The sequence below is a fragment of the Pelobates fuscus genome, chromosome 6 (assembly GCF_036172605.1).
Source record: "Pelobates fuscus isolate aPelFus1 chromosome 6, aPelFus1.pri, whole genome shotgun sequence".
Lineage (NCBI taxonomy): Eukaryota > Metazoa > Chordata > Amphibia > Anura > Pelobatidae > Pelobates > Pelobates fuscus.
Window position 1 is genome coordinate 244,018,932 of NC_086322.1, and position 16,066 is coordinate 244,034,997.

General features: G+C 41.1%; 1 protein-coding gene across 1 annotated transcript in view; it reads left to right on the forward strand.

Moving 5' to 3' along the window:
• LOC134565744 (potassium voltage-gated channel subfamily S member 1-like) overlaps window positions 1-6,779 on the forward strand; it is an 87,709-nt gene extending 80,930 nt beyond the window's left edge. Inside the window, exon 3 of the mRNA XM_063425391.1 lies at window positions 6,366-6,779. Coding sequence (XP_063281461.1) covers window positions 6,366-6,755 — 390 coding nt within the window. The 3' untranslated portion in view covers window positions 6,756-6,779. The remainder of the gene's footprint in view (window positions 1-6,365) is intronic.
• Window positions 6,780-16,066: the final 9,287 nt, after the last annotated feature.

Sequence of the window (16,066 nt, forward strand, 5' to 3'; positions counted from 1 at the left end):
CACACACACACCTACCTACCTAGAGGCCCTATCCCCATACTACAACCCCTATCCTGGCAGACCCCAGGTAAATTGTCAAACTGTTCTTAAACGGTTTGACTATTTACTCTGGGAGGGCACCACGGCATCCTGGCACCATAACCACTACAGAGAGCTGTAGTGGTTATTGTGCCTGGATTGTTTCTTTAAATTATATATGAGTGCCCCTCCCGAGATAAGGCTCTGGATCCGCCAGTGGTGTATGGGGGGGTCGTGTGTGTGTGTTTGGGGCAATGTGTGTATGGGGGGCAGCAGTGTGTGTAGGGCACTGTGTGTGTATAGGTGTGCGGGGCAGTATGTGTATGGGGCAGTGTGTGTATGGGGTCAGTGTGTGTATGGGGTCAGTGTGTGTAGTGTATGTATGGGGTCAGTGTGTGTATGGGGTCAGTGTGTGTAGTGTTTATATGGGGACAGTGTGTGTATGGGGACAGTGTGTGTATGGGGACAGTGTGTATATGGGGGCAGTGTTTGTGTGTATGGGGGCAGTGTTTGTGTGTATGGGGGCAGTGTATGTATGTATGGGGGCAGTGTGTGTATGTATGGGGGCAGTGTGTGTATGGGGTCAGTGTGTGTATGGGGCAGTGTATGTTGGGCAGTGTGTATGGGGGCAGTGTGTATGGGGGGCAGTGTGTATGTGGGGCAGTGTGTATGGGGGGAGGGGAGGAGGGAAGGGAGGCTTTTTAATAAAAAAAAAACAAAAAATGTATTTAATAAAATATATTTATGTCCCCCCTCCCTTCTTACCTTTATTGAGGAGGAGGGGGGACATTTCTGGATCCCTGGTGGTCCCAGTGGGGAATCCCTGGTAGTCCAGTGGTTCCAGTGAACTCTAGCCCGCGCTCCAGGGCTAGAGTTCACTCTTGCGAGATTTGGAGCGTTGCCGTGGTAACCGCGGCAACGCTCCAAATCTCGCGAGAGGAGGACCCGGAGGAGCTGCTGGTAACAGCTCCCGGGTCCTCTCTCCCTCCCCTTCCGGTCGGCTGTCAGTAATGTGCCTGCGGACCGGGGAGGGAGAGGTCCGCAGGCACATTGCAGGGCTGGCGCTTGGGCAATGCCAGCCCTGCACTAGCCGGCAGGGGAGAATCTCGGGGGGGGGCAATTGCCCCGTTGCGCCCCCTCCCCCCCCTGGATCCGCCAATGCATTGTTGTGGGATAGATGAGAATCTACCTTTTGTCCACTCTTGCACTAAAGGGGCATAGAAAAACAACTTTCTTGCACCAGGACAGTCTTTACATTAGTTCCATCACTGCTTGGGATCATTGTCCTGTTGCATAACCAATTTGAGCTGAGCTTTAGCTGTCAGACAGATGGCCTCACATTTGACTCTAGAATACTTTGGTATACAGAGGAGATCATGGTAGGCTCAATGACCGCAATATTCCCAGGTCCTGTGGCTGCAAAACAAGCCCAAATCATCACCCTGATATGTTGTGCTGATATGTTGTGTTTGGTTTTCGCCAAATGTGGCACTGAACAATATGGCCAAACATCTCCTCATTGGTCTCGGCTGTCCACAGGACATTGTTCCAGAAGTTTTGTGGTTTCTTCAAATGCAACTTTGCAAACCTAAGTCGTGCTGCCATTTTCTTTTTAAAGAGAATAGGTTTTCTTCTGGCACCCCTTCCAAACAAGCCATACTTGCTCAATCTTTTTCTAATTGTACGGTTATGAACATTAACATTTAACATGCTAACTGAGGCCTGTAAAGTCTGAGATGTAACTCAAGTTTTTTGCCATTACTCTGAGCATTGCATGGTCTTACCTTCGGATTTACTAGGATATCCACTTCTGGGAAGACTGACAACTCTCTTGAATGTATTTCACTTTTGAATAATCTTCCTCACTGTAGACTAATGGACTTTAAATTGTTTGGAAATGGCCTTATAGCCCTTCTCAGTTCTTGATGTCTTTCATCCTTGGTATTGTGTAAACACACACCTGAATGCTACAGACCAGCAAACTGCTAACAATTTGGCTTGTATATAGGTGGTCACACTTGCTAATGATCAATTAAGCAATGGCATTTGATTAGCAGCACCTGTCTGCCACTTAGTCTCCTAATTCCTATAAAAGCAGTAAGGGTGCAGTTACTTTTTCATGCATGGTTTCTCAATTTTGGCTTTAGTTTGTTAAATAAATCCTGACAAGGTGCAATATGGCATTTGTTTTTGTTCATCTGAGGTTGTATTTACCTAATTTTAAGAGCAGCTAAGGAATAGATAATTGTAATTATGTCCTGACATGTAAAACCATAGAATTCACAGATTTACTTTCTTTTTCCCATGACTGTAGAACTTTAATTTCTCCCAAACATTTAACCTGTAAAGCCACATTTTGATTTCACAGATATTCTTGAGTATATATATTACAACTGCACAGTAGCAATTATGAAGGGCTGGTTTTACCCTTTATGAAATTAACCCTGAACTATATGAGGTTTTTACTGGTAGGGACACTGCAGTTGGAGCACTAACCCCAACTTACTAGCTAACACAATGATCTGACACATGTAATACATGTAGAGTAGGACGGTTTAATAGGGTTAAATAGAGAGTGTCAAGATCTAGAACAGAACTTAGTAATACTCTGCTTTTTAGGTTGGAATTGTTTGGTGACAGATGAGGTGACACAGGAGGACTAATGTGAACAAGGAATAGAGCAGCGCTAAACTAACTAAGAACACTAGGATGGGAGGCAGCACACCTGATAATAGGGAATCCCCCCCACCCCCAAGAAAACTAGAACAAGTCAAACAACAATATACAGCTAGTGCCAAGAAAAATACTCCAAACACAATAGTATATATTAATAACAATAAAATCAATAAGAGAGGGGGCGGGGCCTGGCCGCCTGGTCGGATCAGACACGGTTTGTCTGAGCTCCGGCCTCTGAGCTGAAATACCGGAGCCAACTGCGGGCCACAAACCAGGAACCTACCTGAAACTGGGCTCACTGTGCCAATGAGACAGCCGTGACCCAGGGGATACCCAACAGGACCATCCACGGCGCCGAAGTAACCCGGCCGAGGCCTGAGGCCCACGAGCTTGAGCCGAGAGGGACGGCCGCTCTCCCGGTTCTCTGGCCGGCGGTCTGCCGCTCCCCCCACCCCCCTCTGGACTGGGGGGGTCATCCCGGTATCCATGGGCAGCAGGCACCGCAAACTGTACCGCCTTCACTCCGACCACACTGAACAACGAGGTCCGTACATGGACTCCCAAGATGGCCGACCACTATATCTCCTGCGCACGATATACAGCGGCTCCCGCATAAAAGCCCTGGCCCAAGAACATGGGACCAGCATAGCCTACTTTTACCCTCTATGGTCGCAGCTACAACATCTGCCTAGTGCTGGAGCTACATACCGGCCGCGGTGCACGTCTGAGGAGACGCGACTTGGGGCTCGGACAGAGAGCTGGGAGGCGAGCCTCGAGAAGCCTGGGCCTACTGAACCTGAACAGCCCCCATCAGAGCAGTCGGCGACAAACGGGACTATCCATCTATGGGCATTGGCTGAGCGACATCCGAACTTTACCTGCTGCACTGCTGACCCCACGGAGCAAGAAGCACACTGTGCCCTCCATCCTGTCTACATGGTACATCAATCCGTTATTAATTCGACAGGACAGAGCTCTGTACTGATGTCCCTGCTGCTCCTGTTGCCGCCTTAATTCTTAGCTGGTTAAAGATTAGATTTTGATATGCACCACTAATGTGATATGACATCCGGCAGAAGCAATACAAAATCGCTATAGACCGACTGAACTACACTCTAACATTGATGCATGTTTATACGTGAGACCTGCGAGTCTCCAGCATTACATACTCACAGGCCCGGACTGGCCATCGGGCAAACCGGGCAAATGCCCGGTGGGCCGCGATGGCCATGGGCCGAGGCCAGGGGGATCCAGCCGGTCTATGCAGGGCCGGCGCTATCTGAGCGCCGGCCCCACTGTGTTGCATGTAGGGCCGGTGGGGAGATCAAAGATCTCCCTCACCGGCCCACATGCTCTCAAATGCGGCCGCCGGCGGGGAGAGAGAGAGGGAGGGAGGGAGCCAGCCTGGAGAGGCGAACCCGGCGGAGCTCTAACTTGCAGCTCCGCCGGGTTTCTCTCGCGAGATCCGGGCCATTGCCATAGCAACCGGCCGGGTCTCGCGAGAGTGAACTCTAGCCCCACAGGCTAGAGTTCACTTACCACGAGGACCACCAGGGATGGATGTCAGCGCCCCCCCTTCCGGGCTACAGGTAAAAAGGGAAGGGGGGGGGATATAATCTATTCATTTATATAATTAAAAATTAAAAAAAAACTCAATATTGGCATTTACCTGCCTCCCCCAATACACAATCCTTGCAAACACACACATCACCCTCACCCAGCACCCTAACACTCACCCATCACCCTAACATACTCACACAGCACCCTAACACTCACACAGCACCCTAACATACTCACCAGCACCCTAACGTACTCACCCTAGCTCAAACAGCACCCTAGCTCAAACAGCACCCTAACACTCACACAGCACCCTCACTCACATAGCACCCTAACACACACAGAACCCTCACACAGCACCCTAACACACACACATCACCTTCGCACAGCACCCTAACACATAGCACCCACACACAGCGCCCACACACACATACTGCACCCTCCCACACACATACTGCACCCTCCCACACACACAGCACCTTCCCACACACACTATACTCCTCACAAATGCACACTACACCCCTCACACACACAGCAGCCCCCAAACACGCTGCACCACTCACACACACACTCACTAGATCTCCTATACGCACTCCTACACACACACTAGATCCCCTACACACAGACGCTGCACCACCTACACACAAACTACATTTCTGACATACACACTCTGGATACCCTAAGCAAAAACTAGATTCCATTTAAGCAAACACATAGTGTCTCCATAAATGGGATACCGTGAGTATCCCAATTATGGAAACCCCTGAGACATGTTTCAAGCAAACACAACGCAAGCATGTTATTAAATTTGCTTGCGCTGTGCAGAACAAATACAGGGCCCTTTTCTCATGCCCTGGAAGAGCATTGAACCAACATGCTCACTTTGAGATGGGGCGTGCTTGTCATTGGGGATGACAAAACACACCCTATCTGGCCCCGCCCCCTTTTCAGTGGGCCGCTGTGCATAAAAAATGCCCGGGCCGAATTTTTTCCCCAGTCCGGCCCTGCATACTCACCTTTCTATACTGCTGTAATTACCTTGATGAAACAAATAAAGCTTTTTGAAACAAAAATATATGGCTAAAAGGCAGGCAGTGAGGTAGCCAAAATACTTTATTTTAACAAGAGCATAAAAACCACAACGCGTTTCTCCCCTTAGGGCTTTCTCAAGTGGTAAAGTGTTTTTTTTGCAAACTACACTTTCTATCTATCTTCGTGGGCCAATGCAAACCATTATCTGGAAATCTATTCATAAACAGGATTATACAAAGAACATAAGCTCACACATTTAGACTGAAAGAAAGGATATTTAGTCTAAAGCAAAGGAAACGTTTTCTTACAGTAAGAACAATAAGGATGTGGAATTCTCTGCCTGAAAGGTGATTTTATCAGATGTTTAAACAGCAATTGGATGAATACTTCCAAAAACATAATATTCAGGGATATAATCTTTAATATGTGGGGTAACAGCTTCATGATACAATGAGAGATCTGACTGCCTGCCATTCAAGGGTTTATAAGTAATATGTTCCTAGTTTGTTGCAAAATTGGAAGTGCTTCAAACTGCTTTTTTGCCTTCTTTTGAATCAACAGCAAAAACAGTTGCGAGACAAACCGAGTTTGATGGACGCATGTATCTTTTCAGCTATGCAATTATCTATCAATCTATTTATATTTTTTGTCTTGTATAGTCTATCCAGCTATTGTATGATAACAACTACCGTAGGCATACACAGGGGGTGCTCCAGGTATGTCTAGGCACACACGAATATAGGGCCAAACTGTCCTTTCTGCCCACTGTTTAAATCTGTCTGGCCACTTTTGTGTGAGTTTGGATTAATTTATGTTTTGGGAGAAAGCCTCTGTATACACTTTGTTATCATTAGAGCAAAATGTTGTATCTCTTTAGCTAAATACATATTTTTCTAATGACAACTACCATGATGCTTTGCTAGTTTTGGCCTTCGATGCACTAAGGATTTATACTTAAATATTTGTAAATTTGTGAAACAATGGTTTAATACAAGTAATACTAATGAAATACTTGTACAAAAATCTACATACATATAGTCAATTGTTTGTATGTAACATCTGTGTTTTCCTCCTTTTTTTAGCATAGCTACAGAGAAGTGGGAATATTACTTCTTTACCTGGCTGTTGGCGTCTCAGTTTTTTCTGGAATGGCATACACTGCAGAAAAGGATGAAGATACAGGATTTGACACAATACCTTCTTGTTGGTGGTGGGGGACTGTCAGCATGACAACAGTAGGCTACGGTGATGTAGTACCTGCCACGGTTGCTGGGAAGCTAGCTGCCTCTGGCTGTATCCTGGGTGGGATATTGGTTGTAGCCTTGCCTATAACAATCATATTCAACAAGTTTTCACATTTTTACCGCAGGCAGAAAGCGCTAGAAAATGCAGTAAGGAACAGTGATAGGGAATCAGAGAAAAAACCCAGTGCAATGGATGAGAGAGAAGATGAACAATTTGCAGATCTCTAAAAGCAAACACAATCTGGACATTTAAGAATACAGAATGGCAGGGATTTAACCCCATTAAGGACCAAACTTCTTGAATAAAAGGGAATCATGACATGTCACACATGTCATGTGTCCTTTAGGAGTTAAACAAACATTGTATCATTAAATATACAAGAGGTATCGTTAGAAATGCATATTCCTACTGTCTCAATGCACTTTGATGTATAATAAAATTCTGTAATATTTATTGTCAAAATTAAGAGGAGCATCCACCTTTTTTTATTACTATTCTGTCAAAGAGACTGTGATGAAAAATATACTAATCAAGTGATGTACCGCCTAAAATGGGTGATGACGGCTTCAAATTTATATATTGTATCAAACTAAGGCAACCTAACATTGTTGAACTACAAACCAAATACATTCCCTCCCATCTTTTCCTGCCCCTGAGATTTCTTTGGCTCATGTTTTTTTCTGCTCCATAACAGGAGTACACTATACATCACATGTAAATAATGGACATTCATTGTTCAGAAGCATTACTAAACCCCTTTCCATTGCCAAGGTTACAAGTATAATGACATGGATTCTGAAAGTTTAATACACATGGCAAAGGTGATTCTTATCATAAGTACAGAGCATGTATTGAGTAGGGCAGTTAAGGCATGTATTTTTGGAACAAAAAGCAACAAAGTGGAACCCACATCCAATAAGCATACAACATATGTATACAACCTGGAAATTAGACCAGAGTGGAAATATTCTATATACAAGGGTAGTAGAATCTAGAAAAACAAAATATATAGATCATAGCATAACACTATGATATATAATAAGTGAATAAGTGGTAGTGATATCTAACTCACAAACAAAGGTGAAAATCAGGCCTCTCACCATATATCCAGAGTAATATATAAGGGACTTCTTCAGGGATATGTAGAGGGTCATGTGAAGGAGAATCTTCTTATACCCGTTGAAATTCTTCATAATGCCGATCACCGGCGGCGTGCGTTTCAGCCTGGAACGCACAGACGTATTTCCTGTGACGTACATCCGTTTGCCGAGCGCATGCGCGCTGAAAATCTAAGAGCAAAACGCTCGAGACTCGAGCGTATATAAACACAGGAGAGGAGATCAAAACACTAGAGATCTAGATTACACATCAATATGTCGCTATACATCGATAACATAATGAAGACCATACGAAAACACAAAGTGTGTGATATATAGCCAATAAAGAAATAAGCAACATAATATATAAATAAATAAATAATGAGTCTAGCACAGATTCAAATGTGCACATGAATGTGTTGGAAGGTAAAGGCCATACCCAATCCACACATCCATATACATAAATGATAACGGACTGGAATAGGTTGGATGATAGAATTACAGAACAACCATCTGAGTACATGTATATACCTAACAGTACAAATAGAATAACATAGCAGAAAATAGTATAAATGTAATATACATAAATATATCAGTAAATAAATAAGAAATTAGGAAATTCCAGAAGAAAACCAGTACATACCAATTTTAATAATACAACCAATGTTCAAAATATTTATATCAGACCTTGAAGATCTATTTCAGCATTCAGGCCGTAATGAAGCGTCTTTAATGTATAAATCCAAAATGCTTCTTGCCGGGTTAATTCTTGGAGCTTGTCACCTCCTCTGCAACCCAGTGTGATATGTTCGATACCAAAAGCTTGGAAATTTTCAAAAAAACAAAAAAGGGGACATGACCGGAAGCCGGAAGCCGAAGCTATGGCGGTCTAGTGCACGAGTTTACAGACCCGGGCCGTTCAAGCTATCATTGAGCTACCACTGAGTGAGAAAAGACGAGGAAAGGCAACGAGGAAAGCAAGAGGCAAGAGGGAAGCAAGAGCTGCAGCAGCTTTTTTTTTTCGGCTGCCTTCTCACACAAGCGCACGAGCGCACGAGCGCACGAGAGTACGAGCACACGAGCAGTTGGCGTCTGAGAGAGTTGGAGTCGGAGTGTGGGGCGTGGAGCTCGGAGCTCAGAGAGAGAGAGTCTGGAGAGTCCGTGGAGGAGGAGAGGAGGTGAGCGGACGCTTGAGCGGAAGGAGTGGAGGGAGGCGTGTGGGTGCTGGAGGAGGTGAGGGTGAAGGTGAGAAGGTGAGCGGTGGCCGACAGCGGGGGCCGGTAAACCTGTGAGCGGAGGTCAACAGTGGCCATCAGTGGCCGTCAGTGACTGTGCAGCAGTAGAGACAGTGATTAATGTGAGCCGGAGGAGGAGGTGGAGGTAAAACGTTAAAGGGAAAGGAAAAAAAAAGCCGCGAAGGAATCATAGCGGGAAAAAATAATATATACTTAATATATTCTTATAGAGGAAGAGTGAGAAGGTGATACGGCAGAGGAAGCAGGAGGCTGGAGGCAAGAGAGAGCTCGACAGAGAGACGAAAGACGGAAAGCAGAAGCAAGAGAAGGGGGGCTAGAAGCACTTTAAGTGCACAGCTCTGTGAGAGACGCAATATTAGAGCCTTACCCCTGACCCAGAAAGATTTAAGGGGACCAGCGATGTCGTCAAATCGCTCGAGGAAGCTGGGAGAAGCAAAGGAGGTAAAAGATAAGGGGGCCTTTTTTGCAGTCCGGGCATCACAAAGTAAACCTATCGACACAGGGGCTCAAGATGGAGCAGAGGTTGAAACAGAAGGTGATACAATTTCAGATTCAGATATAGACCCCAAGCCTGCCCCTGTTAGAAAAACAGAGGCCCTCCTCACACCAACGCTTTTACAGGATATGCTGGATAAAGCGGTTATTCAAATGCAGACAACTGTGGCTACTGCTATTGCAGATTTAAAAGAAGATATGATTAAATTAGACACAAGGACTAAACAACTAGAGACAAAAGTAGAAGATGTCTCTGTTGCCTATACAGGTTTAAAGTCACGAGTAAGTGTACTAGAGGATAAAATGCTATACCAGGATTCCAAACTCTGGGATCTCGAAGATAGATCTCGTCGCAATAATATTAAGGTGCGAGGAATCCCAGAAGAGGTGGGGCCACAGGAGCTTGAGACCTTTATGTTAGAGCTATTTCAATATGTTTTACCAGATTTGCCACGAGATATGTTTTTACTGGACCGCATACATAGATTGATTAGACCTCAATTTTTGCCGGTCTCCAGTCCAAGAGATGTACTACTAAGAGTGCATTATTTTCATGTAAAGGAGCAAATAATGAGGGCGTATAGAGTAAAAGAAGATCGACCAGAGAAATATAAAGAAGTTTTTCTATTTGCAGATTTGTCAACGGACACTTTAAGATTCAGAAGATCTTTTAAAGATATTATAGAATTACTTAGAGCCAATGATATCAGATATAAATGGGGGCACCCAGCAAAACTGTTCATTACCAGAGATGGAAAATTTAATGCAGTGATGTCGCCAACAGAAGGCTCCAAGCTCCTACAGGAATGGGGTTTAACACCAGCTACCCCACCTGATGATCAGCTATTAAGGATCGCCGGATAACGCTGGACAATATTTTGACATCACCCGGATAATACATGGATATCAGGAGGAAAAGAGGAGGAGAACTGGAGGAACATGATTAATTTGAACCGGAGCAATAAGCCTCCTAGTAATTTTTGCTGTTTTTTTCTCTACTCTCTTTTTTTTTTCCCTCTCTCCTTTTTCCTTTCTCTGGTGGTTTGCTCGATGATTGACAAGAGAATGGCGATTTGCGTCTACTGGCGACTCGAGTGATTCCGCTGAATTTAACAAGGGTTGGAGACTTCTATCCTTATCACTTTTATATTTCTCCTCATTTTTTCTTAATTTTCTAAAATTATACAGTATGTTATGTTAAAGGAAGGAGAGAGAAGAAGTGCAATGAAAAAGAAAAGAAAATGTAAAGTATAAAGTAAAGTATAAAATATATATAATGTGCGTTAACAGGAATAAAATAATCTATAAAAATAGGTGGAAGAGAAGATGAGCGTAGAGGAGGGGGGGAGGAAGGGGAGAGGGAGAGAATCTAATTTTTGAATAGAATAGCAATTTCATTTTTAATAGCAATAAAGTTAATAAAGATACGATTAAAAATAACATCACTAGTCAGTGGATATATTTAAAAATGGTTGGATAAGTTAATATACTGACGTGCGAGGTTCAGCATGGTAATAATCAATTCTTTAAGTTATATTTAAAAAAAAAAAAAGAAAAAAAAAAAAAACCTTATTAAAAATCATAAAGAATAATTAAAAATTGGTAGTACATGACAGAGGAAATGCTAAACAATATTGTTCTCTAGGGTAAAAGGTATTCTGAATATATTAAAAGGTAAAAAAATTTAAAAGCTTAAAACTTAAAACTTAAACAAGGGCCCTAGAGGTAGCAAGAGAAATTATTTTCTTTTTTTGTTTTGTTTTGTAACAGGTTATAAGGTAGATGGAACAATGTCTATTGCTTCAAGGAATTTAGAGGTAGTAAGTAACAATATCTTATTTTACTATTAAAACTAACTACTAAAAAAGAAAATAGATAAGATATAGATTAGCTTTTCAAAATAGAATAATTGCTATTTAGGATAAGGGCGCATTAGAGATCATTGTTCTATATGATTTATGACTTATTCAATAAGATACATTAAGGCATTTAATTTTTTATAGCCTAATATTATTAAAAGTTAATAATAGGACTTATGCAAAAGATGTTATAAGGTATAACAGTAATGCTTAATTGTTTAAGGTATAGCATAGGATGTGTTGAACTAGAAGATATGTGCTATAATAGTTTATAATATGGTTTATGGAAAGCAACATATTTCCTTTGTTTCTATTTTTTATGTGCTTATCTCTCTATTATGTGCTATGGAAAAGCATTATTATGCAAAAGATGTTATAAGGTATAACTATTGTTGTCTAATTGTCTAATGTATAGCACAGGGTGTGTTGAATTAGAATATATGTGCTATAATAGTCTATAATATGGTTTTATGGAAAGCATCATATTTCTTCTGTCCCTGTCCTATATGCTTATCTCTCTAGTACGTGCTATAATAGCTTACCATACAGCTTTATGGAAAGCACTCCTCCCCCGTTTCATATTATGCGCTTTTCTTTCTATTAAGACACTCGCAAAGTGAATCTTAAATATGGCCCGGGACTGCCTACGGCAAAACCGGATCCGTTTATATTTTCCCCCAACGAAGAAGTGCCAATAGTAGGGCACATATCAGTAAGTTGACCAACTGGGTCATTGTTCTTTTTTTTTTGTTGATTTTGTTTTTGTTTTGTGTTTTTTTTTTTTTTCCTTGGCTAGCATACTTAAATAATTCCGATTGCTTGTTGCAAACAACAGCATAATGAAATTTTATACACACAATGTCAGAGGTTTAAATATACCTCATAAGCGATACACCCTATTGAAAGAATTACGAAGCATACATGCTGATATAATATGTCTCCAAGAGACACATTTTAAACATAGCTCTAATCCTACAATAAATGCGAAAAATTATCCGCATCAATACCATGCCACATCTTTAACCAAAAGTAAAGGAGTGTCAATATTAGTGAGTCAAGCACTGGCTTTTGATCAAATATCTGTCCAATTAGATGAGCAAGGCAGATTTGTTATCCTTGTCTGTATATTAAATAATATTACTTACACAATAGTGAACTGCTATTTCCCAAACAAAAATCAGGCAAGCTATATGGCAACTCTTTTGGAAAAAATTAAGAAAGTACAAACAGGTATTTTGATAATATGTGGGGACTTTAATCATATAATGGAACCGAACGCAGATTCAACAGCTTTACATACACATAAAAGGAAAAAATCCCTGCAAAAGCAATGTACTTCCCTTAACAAAACGATAGCTTCATACGGTTTATACGATGTATGGAGAACGATCCATCCAGAAGATCGGGAATATACACACCATTCACAAGTGTACAATACGTACTCAAGAATAGATGGATACCTGATGCGTAGCGCACACTTGGATTTGGTTAAAGGCTGTGAGATAGGAGCTTCAGTACAATCAGATCATAACCCAGTGATACTAACTTTGTTAGACTCATACCAATACAAAGATAAAAGCCCATGGAGATTAAATGAACAGCTGCTAAATGATCCCACATTTAAAGACAAACTACAGAAGGAAATACAGGAATATTTTGAGTACAATGACAAAGAAGGCACAAACCCGATGACACTTTGGTTGGCGCATAAGGCTGTAATTCGGGGTACACTATTGAGCAGAGCATCGTATATAAAGAAAACAAATCACAAAACATGAATTAATTCATTAAGGAAACTGCAAGACATCCATAGAATCAACCAAATAAGTCCTACTCAAGCTCTACAACAACAAATAAAGTCTGTCCAACAAGATATTAAAACAATCCAACTCAAGAAGGCTAGTATAGCATTGAAAAAACTTAGAGCGACGTCATATTCCTTAGGAAATAAGGCCACGAAAGTGCTAGCACAAAGAATACGAAATAAGCAGGCCCAGACACGAATCCCTTATATTAAAACACACCTGGGTCATAAAGTCATGCAAACCGTACAAATATGCAATGCTTTTGCCCATTACTATAAAACATTGTATAATTTAAAAGATCAAAACTCACAGCTAATACCCACGTCAACATCTATTCGTTCATATCTGTCTAAGATTGCTTTCCCAAAAATAGAGGTAACTCAATCAGAGATGCTTTGTTCACCTTTCACTACAGAAGAAGTTCTCCAGCAAATAGACAAGATGCCGAGAGAAAAAGCCCCAGGGCCGGATGGCTTTACAAATATATATTACAATATATTTAAGAAAGAATTAGCCCCAGCTCTTACTAGCTTTTACAATAGTGTTCAAAGGATGGGCACCTTCCTGCCTGAGGTCCTGTCTGGCCATATCATCACTATCCCTAAACCAGGGAAGTCCACAACATCCTGCCAAAACTTTAGACCTATATCTTTATTAAATACAGATGCAAAACTCTATGCCAAGATCTTGGCAGAACGATTAAAGGATATTATACCAACATTAATACATTGGGACCAGGTAGGATTTGTGGCTGGTAGACAAGGACAAGATAACACCAGGAAGGTGTTAAATTTATATAAAATACTACAGACCACCAAGCAGGAAAGCATTATGCTATCATTAGATGCCGAAAAGGCATTCGATAGGTTAAATTGGAATTTTCTACATGAAACAGTATTGGCCTATGGATTTCCACCCGGATTTATTTCAGCAGTAGAAGCCCTCTATATTATACCAACAGCAGCAGTACTCTACTCAGGATTTAAGTCAAAAACTTTTAGCATCACTAATGGAACCCGACAGGGGTGCCCACTGTCACCTTTTCTTTACGTATTGACCTTAGAACCTCTGGCGATATCTATAAGAAACAATGAGAACATACATGGGGTACCAGTTGGTCATAAGGAATATAAACTTAGTCTATTCGCTGATGACATTCTTTTAACAATCACCCAACCATTTATATCACTCCCTTCACTACATAAAGAATTGCAGCATTACAGTCAACAATCATATTATAAATTAAATATGACAAAAACTCAAGCAATGTGTCTCAACACAACTAAATCTACAGATGAAAGATTGAAAAGAAGTTTTTGTTATGATTGGAGGGAAGACCATTTAATATTTTTAGGGATTAGAATCACTAAAAAAGAAAAAGATCTTCTATCAGTTAATTATACGAAGCTATTGAAGGAAATTGATAATCAATTAAAATCCTGGAAGAACTTGTTCTTATCTTGGGTAGGAAAAATATCAGCACTCAAAATGTCAATATTACCTAAGATATTATACCATTTTAGATCATTGAATTTAATACTCCCACAAAAATATATAACAGCAATGCAAGCTTCTATGGTTCGTTTTAGTTGGGATAACAAACACCCGCGAATGCCTAAAACATTACTGATGAGAAACTTGGAAAAGGGGGGAATGGGGATACCAAATATAAAGGCATATTATTACTCTTCAATACTTATGAACGTTATTAGTGTTCATTCAACCAATTATATCCCTCAATGGGTGGCAATAGAAAATAACTATTGTGGATCACAAGATCTCTCAACACTTTTATGGAAGCCTCAACAATTACGACAACTAAATTCTAACATGCTGCCCTCCACTAAACATCTATTGAAAATCTGGGATATTCATAGAGAGAAACTGTGTACAGCTAACCCATGGGCCCTAGCGACTCAAATCAAAACTTTATATTTTTGTAATGGAATGTTTCCATACCAGAAATGGGAAAAAGCAGGAATTACACATCTGTTCCATTTATACACCACAGAAGGCCTAAAATCATTTTCGACCTTACAAAAAGAGTTTTCACTACCAGCAAGCTACACATTCGCATATTTTCAAATTAAAGCGATTCTAGATACAGAAAAGGTTCAAGTAAGAACAGACACGTTGCAATCCTCTATATCAAAGTTTGAAGAGAAATGCTTATCATTAAGCCCTCCGAAAAAAACACTGTCTTTATGCTACCAAATATTAGCTAATCCAGCGGATAAAGCAGACTGGAAATTTATGCAATATTGGCAAGAAGATCTCCAACAAGATATTTCAACAAGGGAATGGGAATATATTTTTAACGCACATTCTGGATTAACTACTAGCACTGCGCACTTAGAAGTAGCAAGGAAGATAATGTACAGGTGGTACATGGTTCCAGCCCATTTTCATACTATTTTCCCGGACTTACCAGACAGGTGTTGGCGGTGTGATACAGATAGAGGCACTATGCTGCATGTCTGGTGGACGTGTAAAGAGGTGAACATATTCTGGAAGAAGATTGAAAAAATAATAAAACAAACTACAAATCAGCAAATATCTCACGACCCAAAAACAATACTGCTGCGATTACTCCCAATAAATACCACTAAAATAATTAAGAAAATGATATTCCTCCTACTGAGCACAGGGTCTATACTAATAGCTAGGAATTGGAAGTCCAAAGATCTACCATCACTACAAGAAATTGAGGAAGTAATGTCGACAACAGTAGAATATGAATTATTAATGTGGAACCAAAGAAAAATATGGAAACTGAGCCCACATAGTTACATAGTTACATAGTTACATAGTTAGATAGCTGAAAAGAGACTTGCGTCCATCAAGTTCAGCCTTCCTCACACCTGTTTTTTTCTGTTGATCCAAAAGGCAAAAAAAAAAAAACCCAGTTTGAAGCACAAATTTGCAACAAGCTAGGACAAAAAATTCCTTCTTGACCCCAGAATTTTTATCCTTGAATCAAGCAGCTATTACCCTACATTGAAAGATTATATCCTTGAATATTCTGA